Genomic DNA, 24789 nt, shown 5'->3' with positions numbered 1-24789 from the left:
ATTGAACACCCTACGAAGCGAAGAACGATAGATTTGAATGATGGCCGGCTCCAATACTGCTATCTCGCATGTCCCAAAAAACATTGGTGTTAAGTTAGTAGCGAATGTTAGCTAATCAGTCGTCCAGTAGTTACAAACGCTTTCTGACAGGATGCCTGCCAGGCCACATAACGCCTGCACAAATGGCATTTTTGCTGACCTCGCAGCTTATTCCTAAAACATCTGTATTAAATTTAGAAAAAAAGACACCCCACATAACCCTCAGCAGCACCCCCAATTCATGATCCCCTTTTTCTTTTTGCAACATCATCCTTTGCTTGTGATTCTAGATGAACCACTGACTTTGAGCTGAGCGCATCATTTCATTCCGAAAGGGGAGAGCACAAAACACTGCAGACGACACGGAGAAGCGCAATCCGCATGTTGAGTTTTTCCTTGTCGTCTGCTTTGTTGTGCACCTTCCCCTTTTTGGAATATGGGCCCGTACCAACATGCCCGTCTTTCAACTCTCTGCGTGTGTCATTAAATTATGTTTTTGCAGTACAATCGAACAGGTGCCCGATACCTGACGTGCCATCTGCTTTGTCTTGCAGTCGATAACTGATGTGCCGTCTGCTTTGTCTTGCACTCGATGACTGACGCGTCGTCTGCTTTGTCTTGCACTCGATGACTGACGCGTCGTCTGCTTTGTCTTGCACTCGATGACTGACGTGTCGTCTGCTTTGTTTTGCAGGTACGAGAAATGAGCCCCAGAGGGAGCCCTTCTCGTGTTCCGCCTGCGACATTCTGTTCACGGCTGAAGAGTACCTGAGGAATCACAACAGAGCCAAGCACGGCGGAGCGAAACACAACTGCCGTTTCTGCAGCTATTCCAGCATTTACACGACTAATCTAAGGGCTCACGAGAAGGTTCACACGGGGGAGAGGCCGTACTCCTGTAAACTGTGTTCCAAGGGGTTCACTCAGAAGGTTCACCTGGAGAGACACCAGAGGGCGATCCACAAGAGGATCTGAAACGTGCATCAGGGTCACCAGAAACACTTCGGAAGAGGACGTTCGCATTGAAACGTGGTCGAACATCCGAGAGTTTGATCAGTGTTGTGCGACCAGTGTATTGCATCAACCGTATTATGTTCTTTCCATTTGGGGTGGAAGGCCCATGTATTCAGGTTAAATTTGGGAAGCAAACGACTTCAATTGAATGACGACGAGCAGCGACCTGCATTTACACAAAATTTGAGTTATCCTCACTATGGGTAAAGGTGAAGCAAAGGAGAACTCACGAGAGTGCAATTCAGGTCGCAATAATGGAACTGGAAGACACACTAAGTAATGCCCAGTCCACACAGCTGCCTCAATGTATCCATCTCAAATGCAGGAAGTGCTTACCGTGCTATTTCTTTTCTTTTTTTTTCACTCAGAAATGTTTTTTTTTATCCTGTACCTCCCTATTTCTATCCTATTTTGTAAATCTTAGTTTACAGCTCCCCAAAGAAAACCCCGACCCAAGACCCATGAGATCCGAAAACGCAGGAGTCTATATCACATCCCTTGAATGTCGGCTTGCATACCCCTGCTGCGAGGGGCTACCAACACCCCTGTTTCAAAAGAAGAGACATAAAAGGACAGTGTACGGGGGTCCGGAAACGGTCTTGAGTGCTCCGCGTGTGGGTGCACAGCTCAATACGATGGACGTCGACAAGTACATGGGGGACTGCACTCGAAGGAAAGACACTCACTTTGAAAGGCATTCATGTCGAGGCACAAGGACATTCAAAGGACATTCCTTATATTTGTTGGAAAAGACTCATAAGCATTTACCAGAGACTCGACAGAATACTCAGTTGTGTGTATAAGGAACCATTTTATTCAGATTTCACTCAAAGGCCTGCGCAGAAAATAAATGTATGTATGTTGCATTCAAAAGGTTACCTGAAGCAGTGATATTCTTTGCATTGAGTGTTACTTGCGTCCACAAAGGGATGACTTGCGAGATGCACTTGAAGGTGTGAGGGGAATGATAACCGCAAATACATGTACTCCACCTATTATTGTGCAATAATAACTTTATTTCAATGATGATTGGGGAGTTTCATCCCCAGAGACGATACTCTACTCCGTTGCCGGCGGTAATGTGGCGAAGTGGAATAATATGAAGCGATTTTCATTCCGAAAGGGGAGAGCACAAAACACAGCAGACGACACGGAGAAGCGCAATCCGCATATGTTGAGTTTGTCAGTGTCGTCTACTTCGTTTTGTCCTCTCCCCTCTGTGGAATATGGGCTTATGCCAACACGTCCGTCTTTGAACTCTCAGAGTGCCTCATTAAGTTTTGTTTTTTGTAGTACAATCTGACAGGTGCTCGATAACAGACGTGACATCTGCTCTGTTTTGCACTCGATAACTAAAGTGTCGTCTGCTTTGTCTTGCACTGAATAACTGGAGTGTTGTCTGCTTTGTCTTACACTCGATAACTGACGTGTCGTCTGCTTTGTCTTCCACTCGATAACTCACGTGTCGTCTGCTTTGTCTTACATTCGATAACTGATGTGTCGTCTGTTTTGTCTTGCACTCGATAACTGGCGTGTCATCTGCTTTGTCTTACATTCGATAACTGACGTGTCATCTGCTTTGTTTTGCACTCGATAACTGACGTGTCGTCTGCTTTGTTTTGTCCTTTGGAATATGGGCTTATGCCAACACGCCCGTCTTTCAACTCTCAGAGTGCCTCATTAAGTTATGTTTTTTTGCAGTACAACCTAACATGTGCTCGATAACTCACGTGTCGTCTGCTTTGTCTTGTACTCCATAACTGATGTGTCGTCTGCTTTGTCTTGCACTCGATAACTGGCGTGTCATCTGCTTTGTCTCACATTCGATAACTGACGTGTCATCTGCTTTGTCTTGCACTCGATAACTCACGTGTCGTCTGCTTTGTCTTGTACTCGATAACTCACGTGTCGTCTGCTTTGTCTTGTACTCCATAACTAACGTGTCGTCTGCTTTGTCTTGCACTCGATGACTGACGTGTTGTCTGCTTTGTCTTGTACTCGATAACTGACGTGTCGTCTCCTTTGTCTTGCACTCGATGACTGACCTGTCGTCAGCTTTGTCTTGTACTCGATAACTGACGTGTCGTCTGCTTTGTCTTGCACTCGATAACTGACGTGTCATCTGCTTTGTTCCACAGGTGCGAGAAATGAGGCCCAGGGGAAATCCTTCTTCTGTTCTACCTGCGACATTCTGTTCACGACTGAAGAGTACCTGAGGAATCACAACAGAGCCAGGCACTTCTACAGGGGAGGAAAACACAAGTGCCGTTTCTGCAGCTATTCCAGCGATTACACGACTCACCTAAAGACTCACGAGAGGGTTCACACCGGGGAGAGGCCGTACGTCTGCAAAGTGTGTTCCAAGGGATTCACGCAGAAGGCTCACCTGGACGGACACAAGAGGACACTGCACAGGAGGACGTGAATCGCGAGCCGATTCACACAGAAGGTTCACCTGCGAGGACACAAAAGGATATTGCGCGGGAAGACATGAATCGTGTGTCCGTGTGTGGAAATACTGCTCAGGAAAGTCACCAGGAGCGCTCCAATAGAGGACATTCACGTCCGAGTTTGATCAGCTCTACTGTGTCAAAAGTATTGTGTTCGCTTTGTTAAGGGAGAAAGACGTTAATGCATAGAGGCCCATGTTTTCGGGTTCAGGAAACAAACAACTTTTTTTTAATGATGGTGAGCCAGGAAAAACACAATTTGCATTATTCTCACTAAGGCTGAAACCCGAAGAAAAAGAAAACTTACAAAAGTACAAATTGAGTCATCAATAAGGGAACTGCAGGGCAAAGTCAGCACAGCCATCTGACATCTCGATGCATCTGTCTCAAATGCACTAAATGCTTACTGTTTTGTTTTCTTTTTCCATCCAGTACTGCCCTATCTTTATTCTATTTTTTAAATCTTAATTTACCGCTCCCGATATAAAACAAGATCTTTACCCTGACCCACATTTTAGAAGACCCACGAGGCCCGAAAACGCAGGGGTCTATAACGCACTCATCCCTCAAACGTCAGCTCGCATACCCCTGTTGCGAGGGACTACCAGCACCCCTCGCTTTAAAGGGCATAAAAGGACAGCGTCCACAAACAGCCTGAATGCTCTGCGTGTGGGTGCACGTGTCAGTACAACGGACGTCGGCAAGTACATGGGAGACTGCACTCGAAAAAAAAAGACATTTACATTGAAAGGCATTCATCTCGAGGCACAAACATCTCATCTAGTCCTGTACTAGTCATGCACAAGACATTCCTCTTTCCTCATTCCGAACATCATCCGCGTAGCGAAGGACATTCCTGCGACTATTTGTTGTAAAAGACTCACAGGCATAGACCAAAGACGCACGTAAGGCTCCAGCGGCCGTTCTTGGGCACATTAAACCCATTCGTTCGTTCAATCAATCCAATAAATTAATTGTGTGCTTAAGGAATCATTTTACATATTCAGATTTCACTCAGAGACATGCACAGAAAATGAATGTACGTATGCTTGAGTCCAAGGGTTATATGAAGCAATATTATTTACAGTGAGTGTTCTTTATACCATCGAGCGACGACAAAAGGATGACTTGGGAGGTGCACCTGAAGGTGAATACTGGTGAATACTCCACCTATCATTGTAGAACAATAACTTATTTTCGATGCTGATGTTGATTGAGGAGTTTCATCACCAGGGGCGATCGATACTCTACCCCATTGCCTGCAGTAATGTGGCGAAATTTTGAAGAACAGGGGGGCGAGAGTCCACCTGATTTATGGCGAATAGACCTCTCCCTGTTTGTAAACAAATGACATCATAGTGCTCAACAGCGCCACCAATTTGGTAGAGCTCAACCACGCTCGAAGCTAGAGGGGCGAACAAGGTTGCTCCCGAATGCCACGGTCTTGAGGGGGGTTACGATGGTCCCTGAAAGGGACGCCACCTTTGAACAAGTGCCCATTCTTGGAACCCAGCCTTTCCCCTTCCCATTGGTTTCGGTTTCAGTCTGTCTACCGACGTCATGATGACGTTTCTCGGGTAGAGGTCTATTCGGGTCGTCATTTCGTGGCAACTGTTTTTGCCAGGTCCAACGAGCAGTCATGTTCGCTTGGTCGATCACTGGTGGCGTCACTCTCAACTACATCACTGAGATGACGACCACAGAACCAACGTAACCAAAGTGGACACATGTGGTTAACTATATAACAATTTATTATATACACATGATCTCGAGGCAGCAATCGCAGAAACACACGAAACAACAGTGTACAATTGGAAAGAAAACGAAAAAAAAAACACTGGTTCGAGCGAGCAACAAAAGTGATAGACTGTGACGTTATGAAGGCTCGATGATGTCGATGTGCTTAACGAGGTCGCAAACAGTTCTGTGAAGGACACGCTTGGGTGGAGGTGATGTTACTTAGCAGCTTACAAAGTCTTCTCCATCCCACCTGGCAGAGGTTTCCTAACAGGGATTTTATTTTACTACCCCTGCCAAAAAAAAAACACGAAAAGCCAGCATAGAGAAAGTCTATCCACACACATAAAACTGCAACGCTTTCACTGATAGGAACAAGACTCATGCCCCACCGCACAGTAATGCCTAAGATTTATGCAACAGACAAACAATTCCCAGACGCCGGAACTTAAGAAACTTCAGCTCGAAACACCCATATGGTGGTGCAAAAAATCAGCTGACATACTTCAAACCCCAAGGTAACCTGCTTTTCACATCTCAAAAAGGCACAGGCACACTAGAGGTGGTCGCTTTACAAAAGACTAGATTAAGCAGGATGCTTCGGGATGCATGACTTTTCCTTTCTGGAAAGTGTGTTTGTTGGGGGAGGGGGGGGGGTGCTTTGTTATGGTGTTTCGTCGTTCGGGTGATACAAATATCTACACCACTGCCCGCAGTTCTGGATAAATCACTCCTCCTCAAACTGCAGTCTCTCTCAAGGATGATACCGGTAGTACTGAGGCGTGTCTTTATGGTCAAACTACGTGCCACTGCATGAATGCTCGTCCATCAGTGAAACATGTTACATTTAAAGAACGGTGCAGGCAGAACAGTTTATCTGCGTGCGCTTGCGACCGAACAAAATGCTTGTTTAACTGTCCCAATGTGTTTGTCTCCATGTTTGCAACATGCTGCAGCGTCCTGAAGGCCTGCCACACCCTCACTGCACTTCCAGCACTGCAGCTGCATTGCCGTAGAATGGTATGTGTCCAGGGGAACCCCCCTTCCCATAGTCCTTTATCTTCTGATCATTTCACTCTTGCCACAAGCATGCCGAACGGCCACCTTGTTCTCCATTAAATTTAATATAGATTGTATTCATCGATGAAGTAGGGCAACGGGGGAGAGACGGAAAATATGCGCTTCATGGAATAGGGAAAAAAGGGGAACAGAAACTAAATTTAAATTAAACAAAAGCCACATGCAGTGGGTTTCTGTTGCTGATTCCAATCTTGTGGAGGCAAAAAATGTAGTATTAAAATAAAAAATAAATAGTCAAGAGATGAACTAATAGGGACAATAGGGAAGGAAATGGGAATTAAGTGGCTGTCCAATCCTTCATTCAACTCAGCAATGGTCATATTTGTTGATGAAAGAGAAGGTGTAGGTGGTAGAGGTAGCAAAGAGGAGAGAAGTGCAAGGGGAAAGTACACAGATACTTGATGGAAGGGTACAAGGAATAAAGGGAATAGGAAAATAGAGGAGGGAGAGAAATAGCAAGCTGATGAGAGAGGGAGTAGAAGCACCTGTGCAGCCAGGGGTGTTTGGGGGCCCGAATCCCTCGAAATGGAACCTTTGGCAGTGCAACTGAGAGAGCGAAACAATGGGAAGCCCTCCTACCCCATAGAAAGTCCCCATGAAAACCCTCCCAAAATATTTTTCTGGCTACACCACTGCCTACCGCTTACTGACCCAAGACCAGGGGGCTAACCCTGGCACTGATTGTGCTCTTTGGATGTTTCTCCTGGGTTACACTCAGGCACTTTAATGGGAAATATTGACATGGTGCACAATAAGTCTGAAGTCTGGTGTCGAAGCAGATAACTTGATAAATGCATGCAGAGAGGCAGCATAAAGAGGAAGGATAATGGAAACCTGATGAATGAGGGTAAAATTGAGGAGAGGGTATGCGAAGGAAAGGGATTGGTGAGCTGAAAAGGAGGAAGGACAAGCATGCTAAGTGAATGTGCAATGCTCCCTTCAATAGGGTAATGGCCAAATGCTTTGGGACCTGTTTCACCTATTCACCCAAACGAAAAGGGTCACGTAATCCTCCCTTCAAACGAATCTTAGGGGCTCACTCTCCCTATGTTCCCCAAAGTCCCTAATTCCTTAAACAGTGTGACTTAGTCATTAAGAGTTCACCCATCGCAAAAAAGCTATGTAGATGAGCCACCATCAGACACTGGTAGCCACTGGACGTTCGCATTTGAAACATACCTGCATTTGGAGGCTAGCAGTGGCGCTGCTCACCAGCCTGTTTATTGCTTCCTCAGTTCCTCAATAACTTCGTCCAACGGGAGATGCATTCTTGCTGAAGTTGTAAACTCATTATCATCATCAAGAGTTTTCATGCCAGCTGTTGCTGTCGTCTGCTACGGACGTCCACTTCTACACTTTCAAAATTCAAATTTGCATTACCCAATCACGATGGAGATCTCGCGGGCCGACGCATAGCACCCCTGGCGGATAACGCAGGCGGTCTCTCGCATGGGAGCTGCCAATCATGACGTGGCCTCTATAATCCAGTAGGTCGTTGTTTGAAATCATCATCGGCTGAAGCAGACGACAACCCCACATTACATGTCTGCGCGGTGAAATAGTGAAACGGGCACCATGCAGCTTTTCTACAACCAGGTGGCACTGGCAGGGTTGTCCTTGCGCTCACGGTTCCTCGTGTACTGTCCTTAAATGCTTCTTCAAGTTGTCGTTCCTCCGGTAACTCTTGGCACACACCCGACACACGTATGGTTTCTCTCCCGTGTGTCTCCTTTCATGTTCCTTAACGTGGGACAGATGATTGCTGCAGTAGTCACAGAAGCGACACTGGTGCTTGCCTCCTTTGTGCAGGTGCTTGGCCCTGTGGTGCTTCTCCAGGGACTCTTCACAGGAGAAAGCAGTGTCACACAGGGCATGCTTTGAGGAGACCACGCCTCTGTCATCACTGTCGTCTGCAGGATCAAGATTATGCCATAAAGATAAATGTAACGCATGTGCTCGTGCTCGAGCTAACGTGCTCTCTCACGTAATACGAGGTCCTGACTTTTTGGAGTTATATTTTTGGGCAGATATTGGATTATAGTTTTCTCCAATAATTCAAGTGTGATCAGGTTGAACTGAGCCTGGTTCAACCCACCTCTGGTTGAATCGGATTGAACCAGGTGTAAATATTCGGTTTACTTGGCATAGTGCACAGCAGTAGACGATAAAAAGGACTGCCAGGTACATGAACCACATTAGTAAAAACTGGGACACGTGTACTTGAAAAGGGGAAAAAAAGGGGGAAAACTATACTTGACGTTTCAAGCGGACGCTCTTCATCAGCAAAAAAGGGGAACAGGAAGCTAGTGCCAGTGGATGTTAAACATACTGCCAGTATGAGATGTGCGAGATGTTAAATTAACACCTTCTGGCACTAGCTTCCTGTTCCCTCTTTTTTCTGATGAAGAGCGTCCGCTCGAAGCGTCAAGCATAGTTTTTCCCCTTTTTTTCCCCTTTTTAAGTACACCAGTCCCAGTTTTTACTCCACAGCAGTAGACACAGAGTATCAATATTAAGCCCATGCACCTAAGAGGCAACAGGGTCAATGAGAGCTTGCATGAGCATATTTGTACACTTGCAACACAGTTTGCAAAGTTCTGTGTTAGTTGTGATGACTTCGGATCCCCCTGGTCTCGCAGTTTTCGGGGAAACTGCGTTAAGTTTCGGGGTTAAACCCAGTTTCTGCACATTCGAGTAGGGGGTAAATATCGGGCACAATCGGGTACAACCCTAAAAACCCAGGCCCTACGTATACATAGAGCCCGAAGTTGTAGGGTTTAACCAGGTTCTTCCCCGAATATGCACCCCGAATTGAGCATGCTTCTTTAGGGAGGGTGAAACCCGATTTTTACCCGGCAAATGGCCCTCACTGAAACTCCTGTAGGAATGCATACTATCTTGTTTGGCAGCAAATGCAGTTACACCACCATTTGTACCGAACCAGACACCAGTACAGTTAGTCTGAGTAACTGAGCCTGATTTCTCTCCAAACATAGCATACTGGAAGTTTTTTTCACCCGAATTCGCGTAAATTTAGAGCACGTGTTTATTTACCCGATTTTTACCCCCCGAATTTAGAAAAAAATATTTCCCGAAAACTTCAGGCTCTATGTATACAGTCAGCCCCCTGATTTATGAAGGTGTAAACGTCGTTCATAAATAGAGCCTGAAGTTTTGGGGAAATATTTTTCAAAGCTCGGGGGGGTAAAAATTGGGTAAATAAACATGTGCATAAATAAACAAACAAGGAAGATGCCCTAGACTGAGGTTATCCTCGGTAAATCATCATCATCATCATCATCATTGATGGTAATGATGATGAGTAGGGAGTTATTTTTGGCAGGTTTTCTTTTTTTTTTTTCCCATCATCAACAAGAGATGCACTGCCGCACGTGTGTACTTACACCGGCTTGGATACGTTTGGAACGTCTGCGTGCCCCTGGTGGAGGTAGTCGGATATTTCTGCGTTCCAATAGAACGCATGTAACTGAAACGACCCACAGAGATGGGACTCGAAGACTTCATCCATGGAGTGGGAATGGAGTACCCCTGTAATTGATCAATCAATCAGGTCACTTCACTTCTGCTAGGAGAGTGCTAGCTGTGTTATGGTCTGATAGTCCAATAGTGACTAGTCCACACGTAACTCGCAACGCAACCCCTCCCCCGTAAGTGCTATTGCCTCAGTGCTTTGAATGTATCGTGCAAAACAAATATTTATTTCAGTTTTACTTGGTTTATTTCATGTTGGCATATTCGGCACATTTTTATTTTAAAATCCTTCATAGAATTTTTATTTTAAAAATCTACGAGAGCAGCACAGATGTCGTTTTTGCAGATGAGCTGCAAGAGAGGATGGCCAGGCAGACATCCTGTAAAAAAAAACGTATGCAACTACAAGGTTATTAATTACCTCAATTTCATTAATTAACTCGTTAGCCAGGGGATTTCGTGCAATGACGAGATATAAGAATGAAAAGCTATCCCAGTTGAAGGTCATACCATGTTTTAAAAAACGTGCAATAAGACATCCATCCCCGAATTTTGATATGCAAATGAGCCGAAACTGAAAAGGCAGCCTCAGGAGAGCATCACCTTCGCTGACGGAGGCTCAAACTGATTGATTACCTACTTCAATCATCTACACTGCTCCAAATCACGAAGCCTTCTCACGTGATATGGGTGCTGTATTCCCTGCATTCCCGATCGCCGCAGTTTCGATTTCGGCTCATTTGCATATCAAAATTCGGAGATGGATATCATAATGCACGTGTGTTTCATTATTTTTTATGCGTGGAATGGCTTTCAACTAGTATATTTTGTCTGCTATCTCGCTTTTCCCCCGCCTTTAATTAAATAGTTAATTAATGAATTTTAGGTAATTAGTCCTACTGTAGTTGCATACTTTCTTCGAGAGGATGTCCGCCTTGCCGTAGGACTCAACTACAAAAACAAGTTCTATGCTCTCCCATAGCTTTTTATAATAATTCTGTAAACAATTAACAAAAAAATCCTGTATGAATGCCAAGGGTCCGGCAGAAAGTGGTGGAAACACTCAAGTGCACAGTTGAGAGTCACTCGTGATTTGTGGAATTTAAAAAATATAAAACTTGGGAAGTATGTCCGCATGAGCAGCATAGAAAACATGAGATAGCACGGAATTGCCTTTTTGTTTTCGCAGCACATACATAATGACTGAACACTTGTTCACGTCATGTTTTGGTTTATAGAATTTTTTAGGCCTCTCTTTTCTCTTTGCATAGCAGCTATGGCAAGCTTACTTATACCCGGCACAAGGGCAGCCTAAAGCTCTTTCCAGGAAGGACTCCCTTCCAAACAGTAATGGACAAGGTACCTCTAAAATGTACTTAAAAGTACAAAGTCATTTGCCAAGTACTTTAAAGTACTCATCAAGTACATTTTAAGTATAAATCGTACTTTGTAGTGATAAGATGTGAGGTAATTATGTTTTGACTGTTATGTTTAGAAAACTTTCTGCTAACATTTTTGCCAAGTGTTTGCTAAAAAAACATGTATAGTTTACAGCTGACTCATTATTATGAACCCAGTGAAATGATTCTGAGACTATGCTTTGCGTTCGTATTGTAAAGTGGATACTTCCGTACTTAAAAAGAACGTACTGAAGAGTAGTACTTAAAGTACATTACAAAGTAAACAAATTGAAATGTACTTTAAGTAAAGTACATGTAACAAAATACAGAAACCGACACTGAAGACTTTTGTTTAAGTTGAATTTATACAAGCTTTCGCATGGACGTCCACACTTCTTCAGGTACAAAGTGAAGTGGTGACACGCGTAAGTATATATAGTATGAATATGACTACATATATATATATATGACTATGACTACAGTTATGAAGGAATGAAAGGCAAACAACGAAGGTAGGGTAAGTAAAAAAACGGGGCGATTTATTACAATTTAAACTAATAGAAAGATATCTATGGATATGGTCAACGTTGCGGCAGAAGCTCCGCCTTCTTCAGGACTTTTGTCTGAAGAAGGCGGAGCTTGTACACGGCAAAGCTTGTATAAATTAAACAAAAATCATCAGTGTCGGTTTCTGTATTTTGGTTATGTAAAGTACAAGTACTGAGAAATGTACTTATAGTAGTACATGAGTTCCAGTGTACTTCAGGGTACAAGGTGCTCCAGGGTACTTCAAGTGCTTCCCCTCACTGCTTCCGAAACTGGGTTCCCTTCCCATGACGTATAATAAAAAGAGATATATGTACTCTCTTTTGCAAGCGGGGCTTTGGGTCTCTTTTACGGGTGAAAAAGCGTAACCTCGATCGCAGTACCAGTCGACGATTACCTGAACCACAGCAAATGAAAATAAGAATGGGTGACCTTAAGGGTTTTAATCACTCGACAGATTAAGTTAGTAAGCTATTTCACGGGTAATTAAATAACTGATATAGCGATAATCAATAGACACACCAGTTTCCATCCACAGGGGTACAACTTGACTACAGCTCGAATGGTTTCACCTGCTTTCACCATCTTGTCCACCACCTGTTAGTAAGAGCGTATAAAAACAAAAGTGATGAACAGGGAAGTTTCATCATACAACAGGAAGAAAGGCACACAGTCAAGCCTTGATTTACGAATGGCACGTGTTCTGTTCGTAAAAAATGTTCATTCATCAAATTCACAAGTAGAGGTTCACCGTGAGTGGGGACGGACCTGAAGGACTCGCTATGACAGGAACTGTGACACTTTACAACATTAATTTGCTTTACGCTTAGCGGTATTCTATTACGCATTTCTGAAAATAGTTCAAAATGGCGCCCTGTGTAATACACATTAATGGTAATACACATGAACTTCCTTCTAGCAAACCAAGGTACTGAAACCAAATGCAGGAAAAAAAAAGTGCAAACATGCAGAAACGAAAAGCAAAATGCAGCATGAGACTGACAGGTGCATTTGCACCCGTAAAAAAGGCTGTTGTGACATCTAAAAATGTTAGAGAAGTCTACAATTCGGTAGAGTCGATAAAAAGGCAGGCAACCCTGAAAACGTCACACTTATGCATTTATAGATGTCGTTTGCCCCTACGTCATTCATTATGTATAGGGAGTGACTTTTTCGGGTTAAATGCCTCTCTGAGATTCCATTGGTTAAAAATCGGGCGCTATTTTTAAATGTGTAATTTGGGGAAATATCAGGCGATAATTGTGCCATCGGGTGTTATCGTTTTTTTTTTGTTTCTCCTGTTGCCTATTAAGTCTTTTCCTAATCTTTTCAACACATACTACATATAACATTTGGCGTTTTGAGCGGACACCTCCTTTCTGTAGCCATGAACTACGATGAACTTAGAGCTGTTCACCGCACGAGAGCAGGGGCTGAAGGTGTCTTTAACTTCCCTACCGTTAAGGCTAACTACGGGAAACTAACTTTTTTTTTTTTTCGTAGTGTAAATGAATGGAACAGCGTGCCACCAAACATAAAAAGCGTCAAAAACTTTTCTGAATTTAAAGAACTAGTGAAATATTTTTTGCTGTCAAAAATGTATAAAGGTTAACTTAACAATTTAACTATATATTACATATGATAATATTACTGATTTGGGGCACAAAGATGTGCAGCTGTGTCTAGCGCATGCCTTGCTATTACATGTGTATCTTTGTGCATTGTTTTCATGTATTAATTTGTTTATGTATTTCGTGTATTATGCTTGTGTATTGTTTTTACCTTTGCATTTTTTCATGGCTCTAATCTTTGTATGTCACACGGAAGACCCTTTAACCGGGATACTTTTCCCTTTGGGTCTTCCATCTGTATAAACGGAACTGTTCATTAAGCATTGTAAAGTTTAAATAAATTCAATTCAATTCAATTCAATCTCTCTTTTTAGTTATAATTTTTTTTGTTTTGTTTTTTGCAGGATCGTGACCTTCCAGCAGTAATCCCCGAAGGCATAGACAGTGTTGACACAACATGGGTGTACTGCTGGGAACGTAAGTGACCCATTCTTACGTGTGCTACACGTGGCGACCTTCGTTCGTCTTCAGTGGACACGTCACTCGACCATTTCATAGTGACTGAAATTCGGGGAGAAATCGGGTTTAACCCGAACTGGTCGGAGGTCAGTTCGGGGGGGAATAACCGGGCAGAATTGGGTTTAACACGAAAAAGTCACTCCCTAATTATGTAACACTGCTACGCAAGTCATGCTGGCGGGTGCTATCAGCTTTATCAGCCAATCAGTCAACGCATTTTCCCCTTCCTTGGCCACTACAGTAAAATACAGGGTGTTCAAAATTAAGCTTTCACTAGCACTTTATAAATAGGCGAACAAAAGAAAACTGGTGCTACTTTTTCTGCTCCTTGAGTAAGAAACAGGTGCTACATAATTAGCAGCACCTGTTTCTTACACAAGTAGCATAAAGTTATCATCCGGTTTCCTGTCATCGCTGTGTTTGCGTAGCGCTTGTGAAAGCTTAATTTTGAACACCCTGTATAACGTTGAATCTGTCTTCTCATGACGTCACGTGTTTGTAAACGGGGGGGTCGGCAAACGCCTAAAATTCCGGGCCCCACCAACGACAATTAAAATTAATTACGACACGTAAGGTATCGATAATCCGTAGGCACACCTGTTCCTCTCCACAGGAGTGTGACCTGGCAACAGGTTCAATGGTCTTGCCTCCTCTCTCCATCTCGTCCATCACCTGTTGGGTAAGAGTGTATAAAAAGTAATGAACAGGAATGTTTCATCATACAACAGAAGAAAAGGCATAAAGTCAACCCTTGATTTATGAATGGGCTGCATTCCTCGGAAAACTGATTCAAACGACATCGCTGATTATGTAACACCACCACACAAAGCATGCTGCTGGATAGTATCAGCTTTATCATCCTATCAGAGAAGGCATTTCTGAACATTCGTCAGTCACCTTCAAAAGCAACATTACTCATCCGTACCCTATAGTCTCCCAATATTTTGCAATAGTTACCTCAAACATTACGCAAACGTGGGTAATGTCCCCGTGAAAATTTGTTACCAGCAGGGCCGGCGATAGGGGTAGGCGAGTAAGGCGACCGCCATAGGGCCCGAGCTTGCATAGGCCCCACGCACGAAGCCCTCAACCAGGGATTACCTTTTTCTTAAATATCAAGTATGCACGTAATCGCACTCAAATGAGAGAACAATGTGTTATGTTAGTAGGGGTGTGCGAATATTCGAATTCTCGAATTCGAATCGAATATCAAACGCTCGAACAATTCGATTCGCGAATCGAATATCCAATATTCGATTTTTCGAATATTCGACTATTCCACGAATATGAACGACAAAACCCGAAAGTGGGCTTCACCTGATGCTTCCGTGCATGAGGTGAAGCCTGCATTACGAAATTGCTCTTGCTGCAGGACCAACACAGACGGGACGGTGTTTCATTTAAGATAACGTTATCCAAAGTTAGTTTTATAGATATCGTCTGTGGAAGGGGTGGCGCCCCTCCAACATGCAGTTTAGCAGTGCCGACGAGGGACTTTGATTTGATGTCTGTGAGGTTGCCTTTAAAAAGTTAGGACTCTTGAATAATGACTACAGCCCACAAACAAGAAAGTTGCCTTAAAGATGTCCTTTACGTCTAAAATTTCAGTAGTGCAACTTCCTAGGGCGAGTGCAAAGAAACTAAAGGGTGTACATGGCAAAGCTGAGGCAGGATGCCAATTCGTTTGTTCCACAAATGGCCTGTGGTTGTCTGAAACAATTACAGCCTCATCCGTATAACATGCTACTGCCTGACATAAAATTTTGAAATGAAGGTAACCACTCCAGTACTCCAGTAAGTGTAGGCTCACCTGAAAAGCAGGAAGCACTCTCATGTAACATTAAAGAGTAGGGGCTTTAAACAGAAGAATTGCGTGTCTCTCTTGTGACAGTTAATGCCAGAAAAATTACACTAAAGCCATGGGCCACAAAATGGAAACTTTTAGTGCGAAAGTCACATATTGTAAATTTTGCACGAATATTCGATTCGATATTCGGAATTTTTCCCCCCATTCGATTCGACTTAAAATATTCGGATTCGCACACCCCTAGTTATGTGCCATTCCGTCATGTGATGAGGAAAAGTCCCACTTTTAAGAAAAATCTGCTAACCCTGCGAGCTATACCGAGGATTTCGCACCCTTCTCTCCTGCTGCCATTTCCCGTACTGCTAAAATCTCCCACCTGCGAAAATCTTATCATTTCTTATCTTTTCGTTACTGCTGGTGTGAAACAGGCCACGCACACCCCTAGCACTGGCCCTGGTTACCAGCAACTACGCTGGAGAACATTTCCGCAACATTCAGACAGCGTCCTGGCCACATTGCTTCAACACAAATAAAACATGGAGGGAATGTTTGTGTTATGCTGCTGCAACAGTGAGACAGCCTTACAGCCGTAGTTTTCCTACAAAAGTACAATATTAAGGCAACATTTTTGTTACTTTGCTGCACCATTGAGACAGCATTACAGCCATATTTTTCCAACACGAATACAACTCAAACTTTTGCGATACAGTACTTCAGCGTTACCAGTGTGGCCAGCAGGGACAAATTTTTTGTGCACAATACGACAAATGTAGAAGAAAACGAAGAAAATGCAGCAGAGTTCTGCCGTGCTGCTTGTGGATGGTCTTCCTGGCGGTTCATCGTCGTCCAGTGAAGTCCTGCCACTTCTAAAAAGTGCGTTCCACACAAAACGTGTTGTCCGGCTCACTTATTCATCGGCATAGGCCTGCCGAATCATCTCAGATGTCTCCGCTGCAGATTTCCCAAGTTTGATAAAAAAAACTCGACGTTTGTTCTCTGCTCACGTTTGGTGTTCATGACGAAATCGCGGGCAGGGTCCTGCCTGAGACCAGAAAACTGCTAATAGCTCTGGTCCCAGAGTACATTGGGAGACGCCAAGTGGTACGCTTATACCTCCCAGATGGGGCCACCACAACCTCGTGCTGCCCTCTGTCGATCAGCAATAAAATCAGTCCGGGAACCTTTTGATCAACCCTCATATTAAGGCAACATTTCTGTTACACTGCTGCAACATTGAGACAGGATTACAGCCATATTTTTCCAACACAAATACGAATAGAGGCAACATTTGCAAAACAGAAGCAAAAAACATTACCCAAAAACTTGCCACAGTATTGTGTGTGCGTTGAAGAATATTGCTGTAACGGTGTTACAATATTATGGAAACATGACAGAAATGTAGCCACAATATTGTATTTGTGTTGGGGAAACATGGTTCTAGTGCTGTCACAATGTTGCAGAAATGTTTTCCAGCAACGTTGCTGTAACGAATTTTCAAGACGACATTAGCCACATTTCTGCAACATTTCAGTAACACATTACCACGGCGTTCTAGTAACAAATTATGCTACTAGGGACGTTTGTAAAGAGAGGGTCGTCTGTAGGCATTTATGGGCAAATGCCCGAGATTCCGGGCCCTACTAACGACAATTAAAATTAATCATGACATGCAACATATCGATAATCGGTATAACACACCTGTTTCTCTCCACGGGGGCATGACTTGGCAACAGGTTCGACGGTCTCCCCTCTAATGTCCAGCTCGTTAGTCACCTGTTGGGTAAGAGTGCATAAAAAAAGTGATGAGCAGGGCTGTTTTGTCATACAACAGGAGGAGAGGCACACAGTAAACCCTCGATTTACGAAAAGAAAAAGTAAAAGTTCCTCGTAAAACCGTTCGTAACATGAGGGATTCACAAATAGAGGTTCACGGTGAGTGGAGGTGTCTCAGAATGACAGGAACTGCATTGTGACACATTACAACGTTAATTTACTTTCCTTTTAGCAGTGTTCATTACTTATTTCTGAAAATAGTTCAAAAGTCACCCTTTGTGTCGCATGAACATGGTAGTATGCATGAACCCCTTCTAGCAAACCAAGGTACTGAAGAAAACCAAACGCAAAAATAAAAGAACAAAAAGGTGCAAACATGCCGAAACGAAAAGCAAAATGCAGCAGGAGACTGAAAGCCGCACTCTCGTATGCGCCCGTAAAAAAGGCTGTTACGACATCTGAAAATGTTAAAGAAGTCTACAATTCAATAGAGTCGATAAAAAGGCATGCAACCCTCAAAATGTCTCACTTGGGCATTTATAGATGCGCTGAGCCCTTATGTCATTGATATTGTAGTGCCGCTGCGCAAAGCATGCCGGCAGGCACTATCAGCTTTGTCTGCCTATCAGTCAATGCATTTTTCCTGCTTCTTGCCACCATAGCAAAATATAACTTTGAACTGGTCTTCTCATAAACAGAGGGACGTCCATAGGCATTTATAGGCAAGTGTATAAAATTCTGGGCCCTACTAATGACAATGAAAATTAGGGCCAGTAACATATCGATATATAATCAGTAGACACACCTGTTTCTCTCCACAGGGATATGCCTTGGCGACAGGTTCAACGGTCTCGCCTCCTCTCCCTATCTCATTCGTCACCTGTTGGGTAAGAGTGTATAAAAAAAGTGATGAACTGGGCTGTTTCGTCGTACAGCAGGAGGAAAGGCACAGAGTCAACCGTCGATTTACGAATGGCATGCATTCTTCCGAAAATTGTTCACAAAAAAAAGAGTGATTCTCACACAGAAGTTCAGGGTGAGTGGGGGAACCTGGATGTCTCAGAATGACAGGAACTGCGTTGTGACATTTTACGACATTAATTTACTTTACGGGTAGCGGTACTGTTTACTTATTTCTGAAAATAGTTCAAAATGACGCTCTGTGTCATATGAACGTGGTAATATATACATGATCCTCTTGTACCAAACCAAAGTACGGAAGAAAACCAAACACGTACTGCAAACGTATTTTTATTCGCAATGCATTAATTTTCGCGAATTTTGCGACCGCTAAAAAAAACGCAAAAAATTGTACTCGTGAACACAGCTCGACATTGATCCCGCTGAAGGAAACAGACCTGGAATCGCGAAATTAAATACTCGCGAATAACTTCCCAAATGCGTTTCGCGAAAATTAATACACCGCGAATAAAAATACATTTGCAGTAATAAGAAGGAAAAAGCGCAAACATGCAGAAATGAAAAGCAAAAATGCAACATGAGACTGAAAAGGCGCACTCTCATGAGCACCTATAAAAAAGGCTACAATTCAACAGAGTCCATAAAAAGGCAGGCCACCCTGAAAACATCGCACTTAGGCGTTTACGGACAACCTGAGCCCCCTACGTCATTGAAAGCATGCTGGTGAATACTATCAGCTTTATCAGCCTATCAGTCAACACGTTTTTCCTGCTTCTTGCCCACCACAGCAAAATATAACGTCGAACCTGCCTTCTCACAACGCTTCAATTCACTAAAATTCTGGCCCCTACTAATGACGATTCAAATTAGTTAGGTCACGTATTATTGATATATATTGATAACATACTAACACGTTGATATAATCAGTGGACTCACCGGTTCCTCTCCGCTAGGGTATGACTTCACGACAGGTTCAACGGTCTCGCACCTCATGCTCATTTCGTCCGTCACCTGTTGTGTAAGAGTGCGGTGAACTGGGCCGTTTTGTCATACAACAAGAGGAAAGGCACACACTCAACCCTTGACTTACAAACGGCACACGTTCCTCACAAAATTATTTATTTAAAAAAAAACCCGAGGGTCCGGAGGACAATGAGGGGTGGGAACATCATACCCACAAACAAAAGAGGGGTTCACAAATTCACCAGGGGTTCGCAGACTGACACTGCTCCCAATCCTCAAAGTACACTACACATCCTGCAAATGACACGTAATGCATCGATGATCAGTATAACGCACCTGTTTCTCTCCACGGGGGCACGGCTTGGCGACAGGTTCAACGGTCTCGTTCCTCACCTGTTGGTAAGAGTCAGAGTTGTACGTAACGCATTACTGGTAATTGCGTTACTAGTAATCAATTACTTTTTTCAGTAATTTTTAACGTAGTCAGTTAATTTTGTAAGCAAGTAATTTTTCAAGTAATCTGATTAAAATTTTCGGTAATCGATTACTGAGTAATCACATGGTTACTTTTAATTAATGCGATCGATTAATTAATTAAATCGATCAATCGATTAATTAAATCAATCGATTACCGAGTAATCAATTACTTTTTAACCTTCTGTCAACACTAGCAACTCTTCTCAGCGAGCCAATCTGTTCTTCTGTTCCACCAGGAGTTCGACTGAAGCAATGACGCAAGAAGTAACTGTGACGGCCGTCTCTAGTCCACACGTGTTCCATGCACACCACAGTAATACGATAATCCCTTAAAACCTGGACCTACTGGAGCAACAGTAAAATAGGTGACTGTATTGATAAATGGTGCGGGCTGAACATAACAATGTTTCGATGTTGTTTTAAATGTGTATATAAATCTGTAATAAACGTGTGTATGTGTTTTGTATGTTTCTTTCAAATGTATTTGTGAATTTCACTTATCGTGTATGTTGGTGTGTCATATTAGAATTTGCAACAAGAGCTGCATGGTTGCATTCACTGCAGGCTTGTTGGCTTTTGCTATGGCCCACAATATAAAAGTAACAGGAAAAGTAACGCATTACGTTTTTAATCGGTAACGTATTACATTTTTGATGAAGTAATCTGTAACGGTAAAGAATTACTTTTCGCGCAGTAGTAACAGTAATTGTAATCAACTACTTTTTTCGAGTAACGTGTACAACTCTGGTAAGAGTATAAAAAATTGCTATGAACAGGGCCGTTTCATCGTATACAACAAGAGGAAAGGGCTGCAGTCAACCGTCAATTTACGATTTACAAACGGCACGGTGTTCTCGTAGAACCGTTCGTAAAACGAGGGTGGGTGGGAGTGACTGAAAGTCTTAGAATGACAGGAACTGCATTGTAGCATTTTACTACATAAATTTACTTTACGGCTTTCATTACTTACTTCTGAAAAACAGTTCGAAATTATGCTCTGACCCGCTGACTCTCCACTGTCAATTCTGCTTTAACAGAGGTGTTAGCAGTTGGCTGACGCTGCTCTGACGTTCCTCCTATCCTCAAAGTACTCTACACATTCTGCAAATGATACCACGTTGACCCAGCCGCTTCCGACGGCAGATATCCCGTTGGTCGCCTGCACTCAGCGGCGGTCTCTTGGGCTTCGATTATTGTGTTCATTTTCGGTTTCGAATTTCTTTGGCAATGCTGCTCAATCCGCCGTGTAAATCGTATAGTTTAATAGTTTCTAGTTTTCTAGTTTATAGTTTAATAGTTCCGAGCTCTCACAACGCACATTATGCCTGAACCGTTTCGCAAACCGGTAACCACATCAATCAATCAATCAAGTTACTGAGCTCCCAAAAGTCCCATACGGGCGTTACGTGGGAGGAGTGGGTTACAGGAAGTGAGGAAAAAGATAATAGATAGAAAAAAAAAAAGGCAGTAAAACAGCAACAACAAATGGAAACAACAACAAGAACGTTATACAAGTAGGTTACACAACGTATCGTAAATGACGCAAGATTTATTAACTCGAGATAGAATTACGAAATTGAGACGGGTCAGTTATGGTAACCATGTGGGGCGGGAGGTTATTCCAATCAATGGCAGACTTGGGGGAAAAAGGAATTTGAAAATGATTGAGTGTTACATTTTAAGCGGGCGACTTTGAGTTCGTGGTCGATGCGAGATGATATTCTCTGAGGAGGATCGATATGGGATGACCTGATGGCAGGAGAATGGTAGAACTTGTGAAACAGCGATAAGCGTGCAGCCCTCCTACGGACGTGCAGTTCGGCCAGGTTCACATGTTTTTTTAATGAAGAGATACTTAAAAAAAAATCGAGAGATACATAATTCTATTTCGGTTCAGTTCAACGCGAGAAAGAAATATTTCGTTTCGGGTTCGGCCTCGATCGTCGATTAAAGGGGTACAGAGGGCCATCCAAAAATTTTTCACATTAAGAATTAAATTCAAATTTTAAAATTTTAAATTCAATTTCAAATTAAGTAAGCCAGTTTTGCCAGTTCTCCCGGAGAATTGGGGATAGAAGGAGCGGCCGAAGCATTGCTGAGCCAGGAGAAAGGCTTTTTCGGAACCCCGAACAGCCGAGTAGCAGACGACATTTCTGTGGACCAATCAGAGAGCGTTCTCCTTATAGCGCCAGCGTGAGGTTCCAGGCGGATCACAGGATGGTACTGCTCTTCACCGCCGTCGCGCACGGTCGCTTTTTGCGGCGTACTTCAAATTTAATTTCCGCGATAATTATGACTCTGTGGTGTGAATTACCTCGCATGGTGCATCTTACTGGCCCACTTAGCAGTTTTATAGGAAGAAAACAGTGTGTTAAAAATGACTCCTGCGCTACTTTAAGACTGTAAGATTAGAGGGCGTCCAGGGACGAAATGTTATCAAAGAGAATAGTCTCTCATATTCCCCACCAAACGTTCATCCATTTGTATTAAGGAGAATGTAGGAAACAAGATGTCACTACCTGCACACATGTTGTTGTTCAGGGGTGGGGGGCAAAGGGGACGAAGGGGGGAATAGGTACCGATATAAGGCAAAACACCTGATCCCTGACGGCGACGTGTACAGTGAGAAAATAACCAAACGCAACGCATAAAAAGAGAGTGAAGACTTTGAAAATGTGAAAATGAATTGGACGTGGCCGTACCAGCCTCCTATATTACTGACGCTTTTATGTAGAATTTTTGAAGTTATGATTTTGCCTGTGCATACCAAGTCAGTGAAGTGAAGCGCGAATCACCACCCCCATCAGACTTTGGACCACGTGGGACCAACGCAGAAATCGTCTAAGGAATCGACAGGACTGCTACCGACTTCCTCATACAGATAGGACTTCTAGGTACCACCATCTGCAAGGACTTTGTTAGTTGAATCGAATTTGTTACGAGGCTACTGTAATCGGACCGCTGACTGGGTATTGCAATTTCCCGCCGTTATTTTTCCGTATAATTCCGCGTAGCAGAACCACCACTGTTTCAACCGTACAATTAAACGTTTGTTGTTAATGTTACTAGCATCTCTCCTTTGTCCCATTGTCTGCAAGATGGGGACGTGCAGCGAGAGGGAAAGATTATCTGTGATACTTGGGTGTCGTGTGCTAGATTCTTGTTCTGGAGCGCCACAATATCTGAACGGGCTGATTCTAAAGCACCGGAATTCGATCTCGTATCTTCAAGTACATCGGGCAACAGAGAGCATCGAAGAGTTGAGGGAGAGCACCAGAAGGGACGAGGAAACTTTTACGATTTCTAACCTAACGGCACGTCCACACTTTTGTGCCACCAGGGATGCCACTACAATCCATCCATCCATCCATCCATCCACCTTTCCTCCATGCTAGCCACACAATGGCATTGGTGCCATTCTGTGACACAGCCAGTCTCTCACTCACCGTGTCAAGGGCAGGCAGGTGCGTGTCTTCGTTCGAGGTCGAGCGATTCAGCACTTTGTCAGTCTCTACGGACTGCATACACGTACGGCACACCTTGAAACTCGAGAGGTCTTGGTCAGGGAACGCACTTTCCAACACGTTCCGTTTACCCTCTGGTAGTGGAGCGAGGTCCTTCTTGTGCCAAAGTCTGTCGCACACAGAGCAGACGTCGCGGAAGTCTCCCTTGACGGTATTAGCGGTGGCTCCTATGCGTTGCCGCCCGGCTGCTCGTCGCCGCTTGCGTCGCTTCGCCTCGGCCTCTGCTTCCCGTAAGCTTGCACTCGCAGCACGTCTCTGCCGTTGCGCTCGTGCCGCGGCATCGCGTAGGGCGGGATTCCTTTCGAATCTCTTACGCCTGGCCTCTGCCCCCTTGGCTTTCCGCTGCTGACGCACTTCATCACTCTCTGCACTTCGCTTTCGTCGCTTTGCAGCAGCATCCGCTGCCAGACGGGCCTTTCGGGCTTCCTCCGATTCCGCTTGGCGGCGCCGTCTCGCAGCCTCAGCTTTCTTTCGCCGCCGCTCCTCCGCACGGCTTTCAGAAAGGCCGGATCCCATGACAAGCGAAAAGTGATACGCTACAGGTTCTGTCGCTCGCAATCCTTCCGGTTCTCGATCCATTCGACTGGCGACAGCGACAACTCGCAAACAACTGCTCGTCACAACATAATCGCTTATTTTAGACCAACAAATGTGTTCCAAAATGTGATTCGAAACACAATTACCCTTCGAAACATCGATTCAAATGTGCAACGCTACAATCTTGTAAGGGCGATGGCTGCTGGGCGCTGGGAGTTGAGCCGTAGAGCTGGTAGAGCAGAGTAGAGAGCACATAAACCCTTTTCATGCAGGGCGGACTGCCAAGCGAAGTCGTAGGTGCAGAGTAAAATAAATAAAATACAACACAACACTCGTATTCGACGCATAGTTCTGGTAGTACACTCAAGCGCTTCCAGTTATTTTCTTCTTCTTGAGATTCAGGTTCAGATTCGCTTGATCCCTTTCGGAACAGGACGGGAATCCGAAAAAAGGCGGATACCACAAGCGAAGATCCAGACCCCACATGTCTAGGAAGCTGGGAAAATAATAAATAAAGAGGACAACATAAACATATCCGATGTGCGCTGGCTCTGATTGGCTCGGCTGTTCTTGCCGCAAAAACACCACTTGGCTTGGCCGCGGGATTCGGTTGTGGCTCTTTTGGTGTACAAAGGGATGACAGCACCTTACATGCCTTATATAAATACAGCAGACGATGCCAACCACTGTCATCTATCATGCTTATTCTGTGGAGCACATGAAAATTAACAGAGCTTCAGTTATATGGGGAACCAAATTATCCACCTCATATAAATATAGCAGACGACGTCAACCATTGTCATGTATCACGCTTTTTTTTCTGTTGAGCACATGAAAATTAACAGAACTTCAGCTATGGGAGGAACTAAATCCTCCTGAAATACGTGCCATGCAGAGCAATGTTATTATTCTTTAACATATCGTAATTCTTCTTTACAG

General features: G+C 43.8%; 1 protein-coding gene across 2 annotated transcripts; it reads right to left on the bottom strand.

The window, feature by feature from the left end:
* Positions 1 to 1859: 1859 nt before the first annotated feature.
* Positions 1860 to 24399, bottom strand: LOC135374881 (zinc finger protein 709-like). 2 transcript variants are annotated; one of them, XR_010417142.1, is made up of 11 exons: positions 23236 to 24399; positions 19649 to 19705; positions 19286 to 19360; positions 18234 to 18308; positions 17354 to 17428; positions 14446 to 14520; positions 12281 to 12355; positions 9725 to 9869; positions 7500 to 8230; positions 3356 to 3508; positions 1860 to 3294 (listed from the first exon to the last, which is right to left on the bottom strand). XR_010417142.1 is itself a non-coding variant. In XM_064607811.1 (9 exons), exons 1-9 carry the CDS (start codon positions 23890 to 23892, stop codon positions 7944 to 7946), a joined length of 1521 nt encoding a protein of 506 aa, XP_064463881.1. In that variant the 5' UTR covers positions 23893 to 24399; the 3' UTR covers positions 5237 to 7943. The 2 variants fall into 2 exon arrangements, 1 of the variants encoding a protein (XP_064463881.1); XM_064607811.1 differs by lacking the exons at positions 1860 to 3294; positions 3356 to 3508 and having other exon boundaries at positions 5237 to 8230.
* Between the last annotated feature and the right edge of the window lie 390 nt (positions 24400 to 24789).

Source organism: Ornithodoros turicata, unplaced genomic scaffold (assembly GCF_037126465.1).
Source record: "Ornithodoros turicata isolate Travis unplaced genomic scaffold, ASM3712646v1 ctg00000783.1, whole genome shotgun sequence".
Classification (NCBI taxonomy): domain Eukaryota; kingdom Metazoa; phylum Arthropoda; class Arachnida; order Ixodida; family Argasidae; genus Ornithodoros; species Ornithodoros turicata.
Note: the sequence above shows the minus strand (reverse complement) of the source record. Positions and strands in the feature narration are given on the sequence as shown.